General features: G+C 34.5%; 2 protein-coding genes across 3 annotated transcripts; one reads left to right on the top strand and one right to left on the bottom strand.

Moving 5' to 3' along the window:
* The first annotated feature begins 3,373 nt into the window (after positions 1 to 3,373).
* Positions 3,374 to 16,277, top strand: LOC146957868 (phosphatidylinositol-3-phosphatase myotubularin-1-like). 2 transcript variants are annotated; one of them, XM_085739542.1, is made up of 19 exons: positions 3,374 to 3,586; positions 3,668 to 3,736; positions 6,354 to 6,428; positions 7,151 to 7,222; positions 7,843 to 7,912; positions 8,303 to 8,352; positions 8,916 to 9,205; positions 9,315 to 9,388; positions 9,526 to 9,589; positions 10,008 to 10,067; positions 11,491 to 11,590; positions 11,688 to 11,801; positions 12,292 to 12,461; positions 12,566 to 12,650; positions 12,816 to 13,031; positions 13,916 to 13,975; positions 14,065 to 14,129; positions 14,967 to 15,246; positions 15,473 to 16,277. In XM_085739542.1, exons 1-19 carry the CDS (start codon positions 3,482 to 3,484, stop codon positions 15,983 to 15,985), a joined length of 2,532 nt encoding a protein of 843 aa, XP_085595668.1. In that variant the 5' UTR covers positions 3,374 to 3,481; the 3' UTR covers positions 15,986 to 16,277. The 2 variants fall into 2 exon arrangements, with proteins under 2 accessions (XP_085595668.1, XP_085595669.1); XM_085739543.1 differs by having other exon boundaries at positions 7,843 to 7,905.
* Positions 16,278 to 17,077: 800 nt separating this feature from the next.
* LOC146957869 (uncharacterized) lies at positions 17,078 to 19,078 on the bottom strand. The gene is made up of 2 exons (XM_085739544.1): positions 18,602 to 19,078; positions 17,078 to 17,361 (listed from the first exon to the last, which is right to left on the bottom strand). The coding sequence occupies exons 1-2, from the start codon at positions 18,944 to 18,946 to the stop codon at positions 17,233 to 17,235; spliced, it is 474 nt and encodes a 157-aa protein (XP_085595670.1). The 5' UTR covers positions 18,947 to 19,078; the 3' UTR covers positions 17,078 to 17,232.
* Positions 19,079 to 19,448: the final 370 nt, after the last annotated feature.

The following is a 19,448-nucleotide window of genomic DNA, read 5'->3' on the forward strand; positions in this document are numbered from 1 at the left end:
TTTTATGTGATAGGTCGTCTGAGTCTGCGGTGCACTTGTTCCTATCCTGCCATTCCTTCTTTCCGGTGTGGTACCAGGTGTCTAGGTGGTTGGGTTGGGAGTTTGTGATGCCCCTGGGGTTAGCCCAACAGTTTCAGGCCTTTACAGGTTTAGGTCGGGGTAGGAGAGTTAGGTTAGAGTTGCTTCTTGTTTGGAATGCTGTTATTTAGACCATTTGGGCGTTCCGGAATGACCTTATCTTTGCTGGTGGCTTACTCCGAGAGGAGTCAGTGGTGGACAGAGTTATACTCTTAGCTTGGAAGTGGTTCCTGGCTAAATGCCCTGATAGTTCCTACTCTCTCTATGAGTAGGAGGTGCAACCCGTCCTGTGTTTGAATTGGTAGGGTTTTGTGGTGGTTTGGTTTCCCTGGGGTTGCTTGCGGGGTTGGGTGTGGTTGTATCTCCCCTTCCTCCCCGGGGTGGCCTTCTGGTTATTTTTGTTGTTTTTTTGTTGCCTGCAGGTGTTTGCTGGGGTCGTTGCTCTCGGCTTTTTGGTGCCTTATTTTTCTTTTAGTGCTTTTTTTGCTTTCTTTAGGGGTATTCTTGGTGTGCTTCCGGCCTCGCTTGTGGGGTTCCTGGTGTCCTCCTTTGTGGTGGTTTGTAGGAGTATCGTTCGTCGGCTATATCTGTATATCCTGTACTCATTCTTCTGTTCCTTATCTTTTATATATGTGTGTGTGTGTGTGTGTGTGTGTGTGTGTGTGTGTGTGTGTGTGTGTGTGTGTGTGTGTGTGTGTGTGTGTGTGTGTGTGTGTGTGTGTGTGTGTGTGTAGGGCTTTGCTAGAAGACACCTTTTATGAAGGTGTCTTTTAGCAAAGTTATAACTAAAAAGTGGAAATCACACCTTGAGGTGTGGATTGCTAAAAGACACCTTCATGGGTGGCTTCTAGCAAAATCCACACACACACACACACACACATATATATATATATATATATATATATATATATATATATATATATATATATTTGAAGGATATATATATATATATATATATAATTATTTTTGCCATTCAAAAATAAAATAAAATAAATCAAGATGTTCTTTTTAGATATTACAAAATATATACATAAGTAGTTGAAGTAGTCCTATTAACAATATGTATGTATAATCTTTCAAAAAAAAAAAAGATGTATGTATAAGTTGGTTGAATATGGCGAAATCATCATTGCATATAGTCTGCCTTGTGCTTCAATTTTGCCAACAAACCTCGTATGTTAATTTTGTTGATGAAGTCCACCTACATTTTTTTTAACCTCCGCTTCTCATAGGAAAGAGGTTCTGGTAATTCAAAATTCGACCAACGATTAAATAAAATCTGATAAAAAAAATCATCCACGAATAACCCTTGTAGGATTTAGGTCCTAACTTACTCCTTAGCAATTGCAATGTATGAGTAAAATAAACTTAATACAAAGAGAGAGAGGAGCTTAATTAATTTGTTAAAGAAGAGATAGAAGTACTCGCATTAGTTTGACTTCTATTTATAAAATAAATTGGATGATGCACTCGCATTAGTTTAAAACATATATTACATTGCCAAAAAAAACGTATACTGACCGCTAACATAATGTGAAAATTGACAAATGTCTTGGTCTTTTAAGTAATCAAGTTTAAAAGAAGTTTAAACTATCAATTAAGTAATGACTTAGTCTTTTAAAAGAAGTTTAAAAGAAGTCTTTATTCAAAGAAAAAAGTTTAAGCAATCAAAAATACGAATATGTGGTATTGGAGAGCGATTCACAAGTAGTAGTTTACTCTAACTGAAATCCTACCCTTCTTTTCCCGTTAACTAAATCCGACGATTGAGATTCACTTGACAACATGTATGCATGATTTAATTGACAGTCGTGAATCCAAATCCAAAAGTATTTGGGTGAGACAATTAGTAGTGTAGAGTTCAAATTCAAACACCAGAGAATTAAGAATGCAACAATTAAATCTCGAGACCAATTTTTGTCTATAGTTGTCTTGAAACATTTACAATGGTGAATACTTCACTTATTTAATATTGAGTTAAACAAACATTTCTATGGCAGAGAGAAAACTTTAGATGCTTCTAGAGTACAATAACTACATAAGCATCAATCTTTTTTCACTTTGCAGTCTTGAATTGGAGCAGCATACTTTAACGAAATTTTTATATTCTTTAAAAAAAAATATATATTCATAAGCATAATTTAGCTGGTATAATGTAAGGGTTAGAGTTCCAATCTCGACTTTCTCCATTTTTTTTGACAAAAATAAACGATATTCATTCATTCAAATTAATAGAGTACATCGATACAATACAAATCCAAATTCGCCAAAAACAAAAAGGATGAACCCGTGAACAAACTCACAGCATGCATGTCAATAGCATAAAACGGCAAAGTACATATGCCTACAAATATGACTAATATGACTATATTCATGTCTCCGAAATACTCATGTCTCCGGATCTGCAACGTTGACGACACCAAAGTCATTGTCATTGATCGAATCTACACTTGCTCAAAGCTAATCTTTCAACCTGAATCAAATAAACACCGCACTAAGACGGGAAATCAAAAACACACCGCACAAAGACGGAAAATCAAAACAAACAGAGTCGTTCAGAGACGACGAAATCACAAAAACAAACGAAAGTAAACAGAAAAAACGTGAAATCACTTCTTCAATTAGGATAAAAGGAAAAACAATTCGGAGATGTGATTTAAGAAGAAGAAGAAAGGGGTGACGGCTAAGGTTTGAGAAGGATAGAAGAGAGAGGAGAAAAAAAACTCTTTTTTTTTTCCATTCTTTTTAAGAAGGTAAACTAACTCATATAAATTAACATCATTGAAAATCGAAACTGAAAATGAAACATATTTCAAGATCCCAAACAAACACCACAAAACCAACATTCGAATTTCCCTGCTTAATTTACCCTAAAGTTAAAGGTTAACACTAGACTAAAAAACATGATATAAAAAAGGAGAATGCTAATGAACACTCTTGAAGTATTGGTTAAAATGTTAAAATTAGTAAGTTTAGATAAAAAAAAAGTGTTGTAATTATTTAGAGTATTGGTTAAAATGTTAAAATTAGTAAGTTTAGATAAAAAAGCGTTGTAATTTTTTTTAAAGAAAAAAAAAGTGTTGTAATTATTACTAAGACAAAAATAAAAACTTACATTTATAAAACAAAGTTCCTTTTAAATAATTTTAACCAGTGACCTTATATATGACCCATAAAAAAAAAAAAAAAAGTGAATAAGATAAGCGTGACATAATAATAACAATATGATAATATAATGTAATGAAGAGTGATGTGTCAGAATTGATTTGATGATTACAAAATCAATAGGTTTATTATCGTCAGTTGGCAACACACACAAACAACGAACGTTTGGTAATCTTCAATTCAACGCAACGTAACAAACCCTCGCCGGAGTTGAAGCTCCTCCGCCACCGTCGCCGGCATGGACTTGCCGAGACACCACCGTGCCACACCAACAACCTCTCTAAGAGACACATCTGACTCCTCCACTGGTAGCTGGGATGCCCTCGAATGGACCAAAATTGAGGTTCCATTTTTTCTCAATTCAATTTCACATTCTTCATTTTTCTTTTCTTTCGTTAATTTTGTTCTTGTAATCTATTTTCAGCCAATTTCGCGTTTTGTTTCTCCCGCGAATCTTGATTTCTTGCTCGATGATGAACAAGTTGTGGCCGAAGTATGTAATCTTCAAAATTCATCATTTCTTTTAGTAATCATTTTAATGTGTTTTCTGAAGCCGTTATAGCATTGTTTTTCCTTAAATTTTCTTAAAGAATTGATTATTTAATTCTGTTTTTTATTTTATGTGCTGAATTTATGAAAATGTGTAGATTTAAGAATAGTGCCAAGAATGTTAAGCTTGGTTTCATATTTTCAACATATGTATGTTAGGTTTGATGCTAGCTCCACAAAGATTCACTTGATATGTTATTTGCATAACAAGTTAACTATATTTTTATCCTGAAAGCTTGATTAGGGTTTGTAGTTTTGTCGTATTTGCTATCGCTGCTGCGTGAACTCAGGGATGGTGTGCTTACGTTGGCACGTGTGATGTGTAAACTCTTCACTAATTGGCTCTGAGTCATTACACTGGTGCATTTATTACCGAGTATCGTAATAGTACATACATTTATTTAGAAGAATGATCAGACATCCTGGTATCTGTCTTGAGGTGGGGGTATATGGGGGGAAAATGTCTGTTCCGGTTTTTAGTGTTATTGGAAACTTGTTTATACGATGTTTAAGATATTTCTTATGAAATGGATTCACGTGAGGATGTATTAAATGAAACTTGTCTATTGGTGGCTCGTAGAAAAAAAAAAATGTAACGCCTATTGAGTGGGAGATTAATGACTGCCATAAAACGCCAAAGTGGGCTTGCTGACGTTCAAAATGTGGTGTGCTGAACTTAGTTGGTGGTACCTAAGGTTATCGACTTGGTAATTTTACATCTAAGGTTGCGCTATCTTACGATTATTTACGACCGACATTCTTGATTGTGGTAAAATTGCCGAGCAATATCAGAAGCTCAGAAATTGGATTCCAGTGGGCGGTCATTTAAGTGGCAGATGGAACCAAATTGGAAAATAAAAAATTAAGGCCCACCCAAACCCTAAAGTCCCTCTCAACTTCACATCTTCATTTCTCTTTTGTGATTCGACTTCCCACCCTCATCTATTTGGTGATTTGACTGTGGGTAGTTCATTCTTGCTTAAAACCGGGTGATGGCCTGTGGCTTACAGTTGGCCAGTTCAAACCTATTTGTGCCTGGAGGCTGCGGTTAATAATTGCACCTTTTGTATTATGAGTTATAACTTTAACTTAAGTTGTGAGGTGTGGCTTTTCGATGGATTTTCAGTTAAAGTTTACTTAATTTGTTAGTTACGTTTTAAGGTTGTTTTTCCTATATTATTTAATACGCCAGTGTGTATGCAGTTGTTTAAACACAACTTTTCATTTTAGGTTGAATCTTATGATCCATGTTAGTTGTTACGATTTGATAAAAAAACAGGTCCATGTTACTACTTATGATCACACATATGGTATATTTTTACCCTTTTCCTATCTTTGGTGGGACTTCGATTTTGACAACCTTGTCAGTAGTAGTGTGCTGTACCGTAAGTACTAGCCTTTCTGGAAGAGTAGTGGGACTTATCCTCTTTGGCTTCTCACTCATATGGTAACAGGGATGTGGGGTAAATGTATAAGATGCTGAAACTTCCTTTAACAATGTTGAGGTTTCAAGAACGTCTCTCACTCGTAGGTTCCCTACTTCCTAGGACTCTTCGTTTTCTCTAGTTGCAAATTATTTTTTCTTTAGCTTTGTGGGATAGCCTTCTCCTCTTCTAGGGAATCTTCTGCCAAGCATTTAATGCTGTTATAGCTAAAGATGCACCGAATTAGGGAATGGTTCTTTATTGCCACATTTGCAACACATGCCACAGGAACAAGGAACATTGCCATTGGACTGTGTTGAAGGCTCTTGGTCTAATATTTTCGTGCCGGCCAACTGTTGAGGATTGAGTCTGTCAAAGGACAAGGTGTGAGATTGGTAGTAATTGGTGGGTGGGGATTCATGTAATAGATCGAATGGTGATGATACGTGTTACTTCAGCTGAATTCAAATCGGTACCATTAACTACGGAGCGTATCCAGCCAGACTTGACTCCCAGGCCGGGGATAGAACTCCTTGTGCCAATTTTTCAGGAAAAAAACCCTTGTGTCAAATGTTGGGTGCCTTCTTCATTGCATACTACTTGCATGAAAGCCTCAAGCTCATATTTTTCATCATGATGTTACTTCCAAAACAGATGTATATACAAAATTCAAGACAGTGAATTGGGGTATTGGTTTATCTAGAAACATTATGCCTAAATATTTTATAAATGATTTCCAGAATACTCGGGAAAATAAGATATCTTCTAACCAAAGGCCTCCTATATATTATGTTCATTACTTTGCTTGACACTTTCTATCTTTAGTGCAAGTTGGATTAGGCACTTCTGCTATCATTACTTTTCTCGATACCGCTGCTATCCACTAACCAATTAGGCAATTAAAGAGCTAAATTTCTCCTTAAATATGAATTGGTTAGATGCAAGCTGTATATTAGCCGTTATATTAACATCTGACAAATATAGTTTTTTTTTTTTTTTTTTTGTGTGTGTGTGTGTGTATCTTTTGCTAATTTTTACTTCTCACACAAGTCTTAATGTTTTAATTTACATTTATCCAGTTTTAGTCTATTGTATGTAATTATGTAATTAAGTTTGGTATATGGTGTTTACTTTCAGGGACACGGCGTTGTTCTTGTCAATACAGACGATGCAGGCGTGTTGATTGTAACAAACTTTCGTGTAATATTTTTGGTAAGCTCCTATATGTACTATTTCCTACACTGCTTCTGAGTTCTAGATTTTTTCAGGTATTATGATGTTGAAGCAGTCCCGGGTTAGTGATTTAGAAATGCCACAGTCAGTGACCGAATATGCATAATTAATACAGTATAAATAGTTTCACAGTTTTTTGGACTGAGTATATTTTTCTTAGAAAAGAGACAGAGTTCTTCAATTTACCCAAACCTAACATTTGCAGTCATCATTTATCTCATAATTATTCTTTATATTTTCCCTAAAATCCAACAAGTTTCAAAGACTTATACTTTAAGCACTGTTCTTAGAACTTAAATTACCTTCAGTTTAACCTTAAAACACTATTCTATCACTTCACAAATTACCCTTTACATTCAACTGCGCCCCAAAATGCTGCAGCTCACCTATTCTATATCAGGGGAGCATCCTAGAAAACCCTCACATTGACCTCTTAAAATCCTATTCTTTCCCACATGACTTTTACCTCATTCTTTTTAGAAGAGTTATTTGAAGACCCTTTTGATAGGGAATGGGAGAATTTTTTAAGCTGAAATTAGAAACTCTAAAGCCAGAAATTGAACACTTGACCACATGAGCTATGTTGTTGATTTGTGTGCATTTTTGTGTCTTCTTACGCTGTTTATATGGGACATTAGTTACCTGCCTATTTATCTTCCATATTGACTATATTCACTGATTTACTTCATCACATTTTCCAGAGCGAGGGAACCAGAAAAGTTATTGCCCTTGGAACAATACCACTAGCAACCATTGAGAAGTTTAACAAGACAGTAAGTTCTTGCAACTTTTTTACAAATTTTATTGTTTATTGTTATTTACGTTGGATTTGTAGTGCTAGATCGACCACTAGTAACCATGTATATCCATATTCTCAGTTTGGTGTCAGCCTCCTTTTTGATCGCATCTTATTTTGCTTCTCTTTTCAACATATATATTATTTTACTATATTTCTGTCAGAATTTACTCATTAATTGTAGAACATTTGCAGTCTTCAAATATTAACCAACTCTTGTGATTACCCTGGGTATGATACTGGAATATTTTATAAAGCATTGACCTAGATTGATTTATGAAGGGAATATAGGAGTTTTGTATTTTAATAATTTCTTCTGTAAAAAAATTTTTGTTCTAATTTTCTTTTTAATTAGTTGTTGACCTGTAAACAAGTTAAATTTGTGCTACTAGCTTAGTGCTCACTGTCAACTCAGCCACAAGATTAAATATTTGTAGTATATCTTATTTCTATTAATGTTGTAAAAAAATTAACTATGTTTATGATGTGGCGTGCTATCAACCCACTCATGCATGTGTATTTAGATTCTGCTTTCTACTGTTGAGTGCAATTTGTGGTGATTCTTGGGAACCTCATGTTGCTCACACGTAAATGCAGGCTGTAAAAGCTCAGTCAAATACTCATCAATTAGACAAGACACCAACACAAAGACTGCTGCAGGTGATTGGTATGCTTTCAGTAAGCTCTTTTTATTATATATTCTTTGAATATTTTCAGTAAGCTCCTCTTACTAATATTTTCTTTGAATATGAATAGTTATTGTTTTTTCACATAACGTGCCGTTATGTTTGAAACCTTTTATTTTTAATGTTCTAAAACAGCCTCCTTCATTTCAAACTTGATGCAATGTTGAATTTGGAACAATTCTTACTATTCATGTATTTATTTTCATAAATAAATTAATATATACTACAATCATGTATCTGCCTTCTATATGTTTTCAAGCACATGGTCTTTTTTTTTAAAGGGATTCTTTATGCTTCCTCCATATTCATCTTAATCTTTATACATTTCTTCTTTTTTTGAAGACTGGATTTATCTTTACTCTTTTATGCAGGGAAAGATATGAGAATTATAGTCTTTGGTTTTAGGCCTCGTACAAAACAGGTAATTCTACTTTGACTGTAGTTATGTTATGCCCTCCTTATAAAATCAGAAGTCTCAGTTTTTGCTTAATTCTACATCTGTTCAGCATGAATTCTGATCGTCCCAATTGAGCCAAATGTCATTAGCAGGGCAAAAAATAGAAATTAAAAGAAAATACATTAACAAATAAAAAATTCATTTGCGGGAATGCCCGTTGGCCTATTATTACAACTTCAATTGTAATTTACACTACATGATATATGAAGTAGCCTTGCAGCCTACCTTTTGAAGTGTTGTGAGCTAGTGAGAATTTTGTCATGAACATCTGTGTAGAAGGCTTTATTTTCTTGGGTCTTGTTAACCGGTGCCCCCGGGGCACTAGTTAACAAACTAAAAAAAGAAAGAAAAGTCAAGTTTTGCATTAAAAAGAACACTTTTTCAACTTTCAAAAAGTAGAATACACAATTTCCAAGAGAATATTTCCTTTTATAATTCCTTAACAAGTGCCCCTGGGGCACTTGTTAACATTTCCCTATTTTCTTTTAGCATGTTTCGGATGTAATGTTGCTTATTTGTTCTTGCAGAGACGTGCAATATATGATGCACTAGTGAAGTGTACAAAGCCCACAATATTATGGGATCTTTATGCTTATTCGTCTGGGCCTTCCACTTTTAAGAACACCTCTCCAATGGTGCGATTATTGGATGAGTATTTTCGACTCATTGGCAAAGCTTCTCATCATGCTTCAATGGACATGATTGAAAGTGGCTCCTTCACCCTGTCAAATGACTTGTGGAGAATAAGTGGCGTGAATTCCAGTTATACAATTTGCCAGAGTTATCCATTTGCTTTGGTTGTTCCAAAGAGCATTAGGTAATTCATTGAGGACTAAACTTCCTGATTTTGCCTAGTTATGGATATATTGATAATGTGGAATCCACTGAACCATTCCTTTGATAATTTTGCATTGTCCTGATGTAAGTGATGATGAAGTGCTCCAGGCTTGCAAATTCCGTGCAAGATGCCGTCTGCCTGTAATTTCTTGGTGTCATCCTGGTATGTACAAAATCTTCATGTCATTTCCTTAAATTTTTAGCACAGTTCCATGCTTCCTATTTTCATTTTCTTTCTTTTGAATTTTATTATTGTTACACAAGGATGTACTTATAACATATTGGAATTGTTGACTATAGTTACTGGCGCTGTTCTTGCACGTTCTTCCCAACCTTTAGTTGGTCTCATGATGAATATGAGGAGGTAATGCAAACTATTTAATCAAATTCAAATGTATATTCTTAAAGGCAAAAGATATAAATTGTTTGTTTTTGGTTGGACGTAACGAGAAAAATGTCGGATATTTTTAGTCAATTCCCAAGGTTAGAAGTGTTAACAATGTTTCTTTATGCTGCGTAAACAGTGTATATTTCAATACGATAGACGGAAGAATTTTAAGTCTGTGTATTAGCGTATTCTTTTATTGATGTTATAGCCGTGACTGAAGTGATGATTGGTTTTTACCGTATATAGATTTTTTTTTGGGTGGGTGGGTGTGACTTGAACTCTGTTGCGATAATGCCTTTTCTTTTTCCTTTTTTTATTCCCGGTCCTTTATTGTTTGGATGATTTTTTAAAATATCTTATACGACAATAACAAGCTTTATGTGTTTTCATGCAGCAACATGGACGAAAAACTTGTGGCCGCACTTTGTGGCAACCTTGACGATGGCTCAAAGAGGTCAGATTTGTTATTTTATATTCTTGCATTGTAAACATAATTTGGGTAAAATTCAATCTGAATTATTTTTTCAATTTACTTATTATCTTGGTAAAAACATGAATCATGCATCCACATTAAGCATCAATCAGAAGTGAATCAAGGATGACCTTTCCTAAAAACATAAGCTGTTTGTGCGAAGGTTCATGATTGGTTTTCAGGTGTCTAGCTTGCTCCCTACTGTAATGTCCGTATCTCTAACAACCTCTCCTAAAATCTTAGGAGTTGTTTGTGGCGGTTGTCAGTAATAATTTCAAAACAGTTTTTAGGGAAAACAAAAAACGGAAAATTGCATTTTGTATTTGTCGTTTTCATTTTAACAATCTGTGCCTCTTCTGCTGAACACCCCCTTTACTGCCTCTTTGCTTCCACCACCTCCATTCCAGTTCCGGCGTTTGGTTCACCACTACAACAAAACTACTAGACATAAATTAAAGGCTCAAACAGTTCTTCCAACTTCATCCTCATCTTCTCTGTTGTCATCACTGTCATTGTACATAACCGGCAGCCACTACAGATCTCCTGCGCGCCATCAGAGGAAAATGAGATTTGCATGTATGAAAGCCAGAATGAGAAAAGGGGAAAATAAGTTGTACCTTTGATTTATACTTTCCGAATACATTCTAATGTGAAAATTCCAATTCTAAGCAAAAAGTGCTTGGTAGGCAATGAGTAGCAAAAGAGGTTGAGAGTGAGGAAGAGGTAGCTTGCAAATAGAGATGGAGAAGAAAAATTATCGTGAATGTGGAAGCTAATTTGGGGATATTTACCATAATTTTGACTGTTATTTGACTGTTCAGTTGTTATTTTCTTTTCACTTATATGTTATTTTATTTATGGGATATGCTAATGTGGAAGCTTGCAAAAGTAGTAGGTTTGCATGGGATTCAACAATATTTTAACTTTTAAAAAGTAAAATTCATCGCTTTTCACCACTTCCCAATGCAATATTTGTATTTTATCCTCTTAACCAATGTCTTAAGGGCACTCTTTAACATTTCCCTTAATTCATTTATAATTAATTTTTCTGATTTTTTTGTCATTTTTAATTGTTTTTTTGTATCATTACTTTTTATATCTGGCGAATTCACTTTGCAATGAGATTAATAGTAACTTAACTCAAAAATAAAAACATACTCAACTTAGAACTAAATTTCAAAACTGAAACTGGATTTAGTTCTTAAAAATAGACAACAGAAAGCCACCCCAAATGGGGGACCTTAGCTATTAGGGGTAGGCTAAGTTTTCATTTTTCCTCGAGTAATTGTAGTACAGAGATATTTTATTGACAGGTGCTATTCTCGTCTAGTTTATGCATTCTTGTGTTTTGGGTGCATTATTCATGCATTTTTAATAACATTCTGAAATTGTATTTCTCTTCTAGAAAGCTATATATCGCTGATGCGAGACCAAGGAAAAATGCATTAGCTAATGGAGCCATGGGAGGTGGTTCAGAATCATCATCAAACTATTTTCAATCTGAGGTCTGCAATAGGTTTTTGAATTGTTCACTTATTTTTTTCATCTTTAAATTTTGGTTTTATTTTCAATCATCTAAATTCTTAATTCATATATTGTCAGATAGTCTTTTTTGGGATAGACAACATTCATGCAATGAGAGAGAGCTTTGTTCGTCTCCGAGAATTCATAGACACTCATGGCAGAACATCATCGGATGGAATGTCATCTTTTTTGGTCAGTATCTGAATGTTAAAAAGCTTTGCTATTTGTGTTCTCAGTGTATACAGTGGATTATCAAAATGGCTTGGTATGCAGTTGTGTCTAAACTCTGTTCTAATAATTATAGTGTTGGAAGTTATAATTTTATAACAACTTTTAGTTGGTTTAGAAAAAGCTGTGAACTGTTGTGTAAGCATAAAAGTGAAACTATTATTTCCTCTCAAATCATCCTGTAGTAACGTTAACTGTTACAGGACTTCGTTACAAATAATAAGTGTTGCTCATAACATACTGCTTGGTGGTACTGTCATGACTTTATTAAACCAAAATTGTTATGTAATGACTGTTTAACTTGGCAAGATTTCCAGTTAATGTCATTTTAATTCATGTTCTACTGAACTGGTTTATAATTGCCTAGAGTGACTCGTGTGTGGGATCAATTAATGGAGTCCGTGCTTCTAACTTTTTGAGTTGTATTAAGATTGTTTTTATGGGTTCTGTTTAGAGACATGGTGGGTCGATATGGGGTGGCGGCAATTTAAGCAGTATGTCTGCTTCAGTATCAACCCTTGGGGACAGTGGATGGTTATTGCATGTTCAGAATGTTTTAGCTGGTGCAGCTTGGATTGCTGCTCGTGTTGCTATGGAAAAGGCTTCTGTTCTTGTTCATTGCAGGTACTATGATGGTGTATTTCTCACGAGTCTAAACTTGTATATTAAAAAATTGCAATCTTTCAATTTTTTACCTCGTATGTTGATTGTACTTTTTTCTTTGGTAGTGATGGATGGGATAGGACAAGCCAGTTAGTTTCACTTGCTAATTTGTTGCTTGATCCATATTATCGGACATTCAGAGGGTTTCAGGTAAGGAATTTCCATTACTCAACTATTTGAATGTTTTCTACATCAATGGCACCATATGAAGATACACAAATTTTCCTCCTCTTTGCTCTTCGATATTGCCATTAAAAATGAATCAACGAACTTATCTTTTAATTGCATGTATATATAATATTCCTTCTCATGCAGGCACTTGTTGAAAAAGACTGGCTGGCATTTGGTCATCCGTTTTCTGATCGTGTGGGAACACCGTCTATCTCTGGAAGTGGAAACGTGTCTTTCGAGTTATCTAGGCAGTCTTCAACTGGCATCCCATCATCACCAATGCGCCAGCCATCAGGGACATTACCTCCAGCTCCATCTCATGCACATAGTTCAGGCAACTACTCTCCCATTTTTTTGCAGGTTTGTTCCCTGAATAAGCTCTAGGAATCATTGAATAATAAAACAACTTGGTTATTGCTTCTTTCTGGATGTTTCCTTCCTAGAATGCTCTCCTTCAAATTGAGGCTTCAATATGTACTTAATTTTTATTTAATTTTTTGGAATACCTTGAGCTAATCCTTTAAAGGTTTGTATCACTTCAAATTTGATGATATGGTATTGTCGGTAAGTATTGACATCAAAATTAACAAGAGGCTGATTGTTGGCCCAACTTGGGCCCAAAACTTGGTGATTCCAGGACATGTTTCCTTGTGAAAGTATAATAAATAACAAGGCTAGGCGAAACAATATTTAGATTTTTTGCACTAATGAACCAATGATGATAATATTAAATTTAATTTTTAAGATATTATTATAGTTTCCTGTTTGTTAAGTTGAACCAGAAATATAGAAAATGTCCATGCATAATAAAAATCACAAACACTAAATAGCTCACAACAAAAAGAAAAACAATCAAAGAGGAGTAAACATTCATTTTGGTCCCTGAACGTGTGCTGTTTTGTCATTATAGTCCCTAAATGTATCGAATTTGAAAACAAATCCCTGATATTTTTCTATTGCGACACTTTTTAATTTCAAGGGTAATTTATATTTTTTTTTTTACTTAATGGTTGGCTCATAAAAATATATATATTTTAATCTATTTAGCTTATCATTTATTATCTGAAGAATTGCATGTTGAGGTTTTAGACAATGGGATCTAGTGGCTATATTATTAAAATTATTTTATCTATGCTCTTAGAGTTGGTGATTGATTTGGATTTGAATATATATTGTCTTTTGCATAATACTTATGTTCAGTGCCCATGTTTATTATGAACTCACAACCTGGTATATTCTTTCAGTGGGCTGATTGTGTGTCACAACTACTGCGGATGTATCCTTTTGCGTTTGAGTTTTCTGCGGTATGTGTTCTTGAATATTTCTGTATTTGTTTTATTGTTAAACTTTCTGTATCTTTCTGGCTGGTAACTTATACTATTTCATTATTAAGGCTTTCCTGGTGGACTTCTTAGACTGCATGCTTTCTTCTCGCTTTGGAAACTTCTTCTTTAATAGGTATTTCTTTTTGTCACTGTTTTGTTCTCCCATGGAATAGATGTAGTTATTGGCATGCAGTTCCTGATGTGGTCATCTCATTTTGAACACAGTGAAACCCATCAGCAGTGAAATATTATTACTCAAATAGGCTTCATAGTGGTTGTGAGTTAGATTCCGTTTGTTGGACATAATTTAGGCCGATGCAATTAAAGAGTTATAAAAAGTTATGTTTCATTTTTGACAACAGAAAAATTCTTATTTAACCACGACAAAAGTAGTGTTATACCAATATGATTCAAAATCATCACTTAATTTTCAATTCATATAGCCTTTCTCCACCTGTAGATGTTATTATCAAACTGCTTTTTGTTACACTCACATTTCCATGATTTGGTGTCATGATTATTGACTCTGGCATCATCTTCTGTTGTCATTATTACATTTTCTTTTATTGTTGAATCTTAAAGATGATTGCTTTCAACAATATCTTCGTTTACTTTTATGACTCTGTAACACTAACAGCTAACCTTCACAATTTTCACTTGATGGTGTATCATCTATGTATATACCATAACGTTTTGTTTTTTTGAACAAGTATACCATAAAGGTATTAAACCAACCCAACATGGAAATATAACATGTGAAGTCGACTAGTAAGTGCCGGTCTGGTCTCTGATGATGGTTAGTCTCTTTATGCATGAAAACCAAGAAATAGACCATCATAGCTGTAAAAAACATTTATTATAATAATTGTATAACAATTAAGTATGGAAAAATTGATATGCGCATCAAGGAAATTGCAGATGCCATGTTGCTGGTTATTGTATTTTGTTCTGATTGCATTTTTTTTTCCAGTGAAAAGGAGAGGCTGCAGTGCAATGTGTTTGAAAGTTGTGGATGTTTGTGGGCATACTTGGCTGATAGGCGGGCATCAGAAGGAGGTTTACATGTGCATTGTAATCCCTTTTATGATCCACTGAAGTACAGCGGTCCTCTTCTGCCCCCAGCAGCAGCGTTAGCCCCGACTATATGGCCCCAATTTCACCTTCGTTGGGCTTGCCCAGAAGAAGCACATAGTGGGGAGATTGAAGCACAATGTAGGAAGATAATACTGAAAAACTCGGAGATGCAGAAGGTAGTTATATTCCTCAATTTTCTAATTTTTACCATGTTCTGTTCAAAAGCTACTGCCTTTCTCTATTTGTGGATGGCCATTATTACTCATCATCGCACTTTTTTTTTTTGTAAGCTTATCAATCATCAAACAAATCTGTATTTTGTTTACATCCCAAATGAATTGAATAGATGATCAGTTAGGATTTTCCTTTTAATGATATTAGTGCTGTGTGGGATGGTAACAGGCTAAAGAAGTGGCAGAAAGGAAAGCTAGAGAAAATACAAATGCCATGCAATCATTGCATGCTGAATTGCGACGAGAGAAACTGTTGAATATCTCAGCTATGAACACGGCAAAGAGGATAACCAAAGAAAATACGGACATAAAGCGTGCAATTCAGTCAATTGGGTGCAAGATTCACATTTCTAGTAGTGGTGATTGCATTGTTGACATTGAAAACAACCCAGCGGGAGCACATCCAAACTTGTATTGTTCCTCTAGGCAAGGATCAAGTAGTGCTGTGATTAACGACAAAAAGGATCTATATATGTCTGTAACAGAAGATGACGGTGATGATGGAAACGATGTTATTGGTCGAATATGTGACTCTCTATGCCCGTTTCGTACGAAAGATGGAGGCTGCAGGTGGCCAAATGGTGGTTGTGCTCAACTAGGTAGCCAGTTTGTTGGTTTGAAAGCGAATTTTGATGCATTTGACCAACTTTCAATTGATGACAGTTATTTCAAGCCCAAGTAAATTGAGTTCCTAAATTGACTTCAATAGTGAAACCAATTTTGCTTTTCTTTCTGACCATGGCATTTTTTTGGGCATCCGGAATTGTACAGGCTATTAGAGTTGGTTGATTGAAGTTATTGAATCATGGTGGTCCTTATTATATTCATGTGTATAATTGTAAATTTAGGGACAAGATAGTAGACGATTACATTGGAATTATCCTTAATAAGATCAATTTTGTAGAGATGATCATTTTTCTATTAACAATTTTACTACATCTTAATGAAAACGATCAATCGCTGGTATGCAATTACATTGCTGTGCCATTTCCTATTGTTCGCAACTTGATAAAGGTTCAACATATACTATGGGTGACCTAAAATCATAGAGCCTGCTAGTGATGAAGGTACAGAATTTTGGGTGACCTGAATTAAAGCAGCAGAAGTAAATAAACAGGAGTGAATTGTTATTTTTTAACCTTGAACCATTAACAAGTCATTGAAGACTAGATTGGAAAGGCTTTTGATAAAGCTCTCGAACCCGTTCTGAAGTCATTTTAGAATCCAATCGGTGTTTTGACATAATCGAGGTGGCTCAAGTAAACCTTCTTAAAAGTATATCAGTAAAAAAAATTACCATGAAGTTTCAAAGCAAACCTTCGTCCAAACATGTTCTTACTAGAGACAGGTTTTTCTTTTGCTAACCCTACCATAACTAATTATGACATTTGTGTCTTTCAAATATGCTACGAAACTAATCCATCAACTAAAACTATGGTATATCTTATGTTTGTGTCGTTGATAAAATGATTTGTGAAAAAGAATCTCATTTTGTGTGTATTTTCCAACTGTTGTTGCAAACACATGTAACAAAAAGGAACATATCAAACCGCTGGCCAATCACCACCACCTCAGGAAAAAGTTAAAGTTGTGTAATAAAAATATTTTTGACACAGTCACGACCATCATTTATGACTTGAAAGAGTTCTTTGTAAAATGTTAAGGAAAGGAGATGATTTAAGTGGTAGTTGTAACCTCCTCACGGTCTAGAAATGCATAGAAATAGAAAGATTATTTTGGAAGTAATCTCTAACTATTGACTAATGATGAAAAAGATGAAAAAGCAGATATATACCAACCACCCCTTGGTAATATCAAAGAGTATCTCCAACATTTTACTCTTTAGAAAATGAAACAAATTTCCTTTCAAACATAGAATGTGACAATATTGAGATAGTAGCATTGTATACAAGTAACTAATAAAAAATTCTATTCATTGTCCTGAGATCCACGACCATCACCCTCACCATCCTCATCGGAAGACCTCCCTCGAGCCTTCCTTTCATTCCACCTTGCCCAAATCCATCTTGAAATAAAGAATGCTCCTATTGCATAAACCTGAAAACAATTGCAGTAACGTTTTTAATGAATTTTTTTTTGGGAATTATCACAATATTGAAAGTATAGCAAGGCTTAGCTTAGATAGGGAAACAGGAGAACCATCCATGTAATCATATGTACATGTTTTTCATTTGAACTTCACCTTAAGTTCATAAAACTGTCAAGAATTTCACTTAATAAAACTAAAAATAAGAGTCAAAGATCTTAATTTGAAATTATCAAAGACATGTCCCAAAAGCTGATTCTTTTGGACTTCAAACCAAACCAAGAACAACTTATTTTTGTTATCACCAGAGACACAGACATAACGAAATTTCCAGGTTCGGTGATCATGACGATAAGGAATGAAATCCTTAATCAAAGGTAGTCCATACATAAAATTGTCTATATAAATATGGCACTTTGAATAAATATCAGAATGAATGAAAGTGAGCAACCTTCTTAGAAGTATAGTAGTCACAAGCATCAAGTTTCAAAACAAAACTTCACTCAACCATATCCTGACTAGAGAAACTAAATTAATTATTTTGCTAACCTGCCGTAACTAACTAGGGCTTTTTGGCTCCCTAGTAGACGCGTAGGATATCCCATCCCCACACACCTGAGTCCTTTGGACATGTTATGAGAATAATCTCCTGACTAGACAAACCTGGTGTTTCTTATGTTTGTGTCGATAAAATGAGTTGTGAAAAATCACTTTCTGTCTACTTTTTATTTGTTATTGCAAAAACGAATAAACAAAAAGGATACACGAAGGCCCACAACTAATTGAATCAAACCATTCATATCTTAATATTGTTCAACAATTTAATAGTAAATAATCCACCCATTTCTATGTTATCCAACTTTGTAACACTGACACTTATGATTGAAGGCGTATCCAGTGGCCAAAACATATGATTACATTCATAGCTATCTATTGATTTGAGTAAATTTATATGTATCTGAAGTCAAATTTTGTGTATTGCATAAATAAGTAGAGTAAAAGAACCAACTAAAACACAAGGGTTCCTTCCTCAATCACAAAACAAAAAACACACCCTTGAATCAATCAATTGGTTCCCTATCTTTCCAAAGTTTTAAAATTTGTAAGAAAGACCCCAAAACCCTAATTTCATAAATACATACATACATACATACATATGATTGCAAAATTACCCTTAACTAAAAATCAAAAAAAATATTAACCTAACCAACAATTTCAAATTCACAGAAAAAACAAAGTAAAATATAGTACCTGATAGAGTATGAGAGGATTAGAAGTTTTGGTAGAAGAGATTTCAGATTCAGCCTGAAGAGGTTCAGAAACAACAGCAAGTTGGGTTTTGGGGAAAGTCACAACGTTGGGAGCATGTCCTCCTCCTCCTTCCTGCAATTTTGGTTTGTTCTTATCACCACCATCATCGTGTTGATGCTTTTTTGGTGGTAAGTTGAAAAAATGAGGAAGCTGAAAATTGAAATTGAAATTAGGGAAGAAAGGAAGAAAGGGATTTTTGGGTGATTCTGAAGCAGCAGAGGATGATTCAACTACTTGTTGTTGTTGTTGTTGAGTAGTAGTAATTTGGGTGGTGTTATTAGTCATTTTGAGATTGATTTCTCTATGCAGCGGCGGAGATGACAATGGAGAGGGAAGAGGAATTTGGTATTTGAATTGCTATGCTTTGCAACTTTAAATGATTTATAGGTAGGGTAACTGCACAACCTCCACGCCACACTCTCTCAATTTCTTCTTTTTTGGTGTACAAATTTTTGTTTCTCTTGGGTCTTGTTAACGAGTGCCCGGGACATTGGTTAAAGAAGCAAATATGGTAATATTTGTCTTGAAAACTGTGTAATCAATGCATTAAAAGATTAAAAAGTGTCTTTTTTGACTTTTACTTTCTTCTTTTAGTTTCCTTAACCAGTGCCCTGGGGGCACTCGTTAACATTTTCCTTCTTTTAAATATATTATTTATTTCATTTATATATATATATATATATATATATATATATATATATATTCTAAAATAATGTATTATTTATAAAATAAAAAAAAATATTTTCTAAATTCATTCAATAAATGATATATATAGTTATTGAGAAAG

The sequence above is a fragment of the Medicago sativa genome, chromosome 1 (assembly GCF_051527215.1).
Source record: "Medicago sativa cultivar Bolivia chromosome 1, Bolivia_mono, whole genome shotgun sequence".
Classification (NCBI taxonomy): domain Eukaryota; kingdom Viridiplantae; phylum Streptophyta; class Magnoliopsida; order Fabales; family Fabaceae; genus Medicago; species Medicago sativa.

Excerpts from the sequence above, each read along its gene's own strand:
- LOC146957868 (XM_085739542.1), top strand. The coding sequence starts at position 3,482 with ATGGACTTGCCGAGACACCACCGTGCCACACCAACAACCTCTCTAAGA. Across the intron at positions 9,389-9,525 it reads AATTTCTTGGTGTCATCCTG|TTACTGGCGCTGTTCTTGCA; the intron begins GTATGTACAAAA and ends TGTTGACTATAG. Across the intron at positions 12,651-12,815 it reads GGACATTCAGAGGGTTTCAG|GCACTTGTTGAAAAAGACTG; the intron begins GTAAGGAATTTC and ends CTTCTCATGCAG.
- LOC146957869 (XM_085739544.1), bottom strand. The coding sequence starts at position 18,946 with ATGACTAATAACACCACCCAAATTACTACTACTCAACAACAACAACAA. Across the intron at positions 17,362-18,601 it reads ATCCTCTCATACTCTATCAG|GTTTATGCAATAGGAGCATT; the intron begins GTACTATATTTT and ends AATTGTTTTCAG.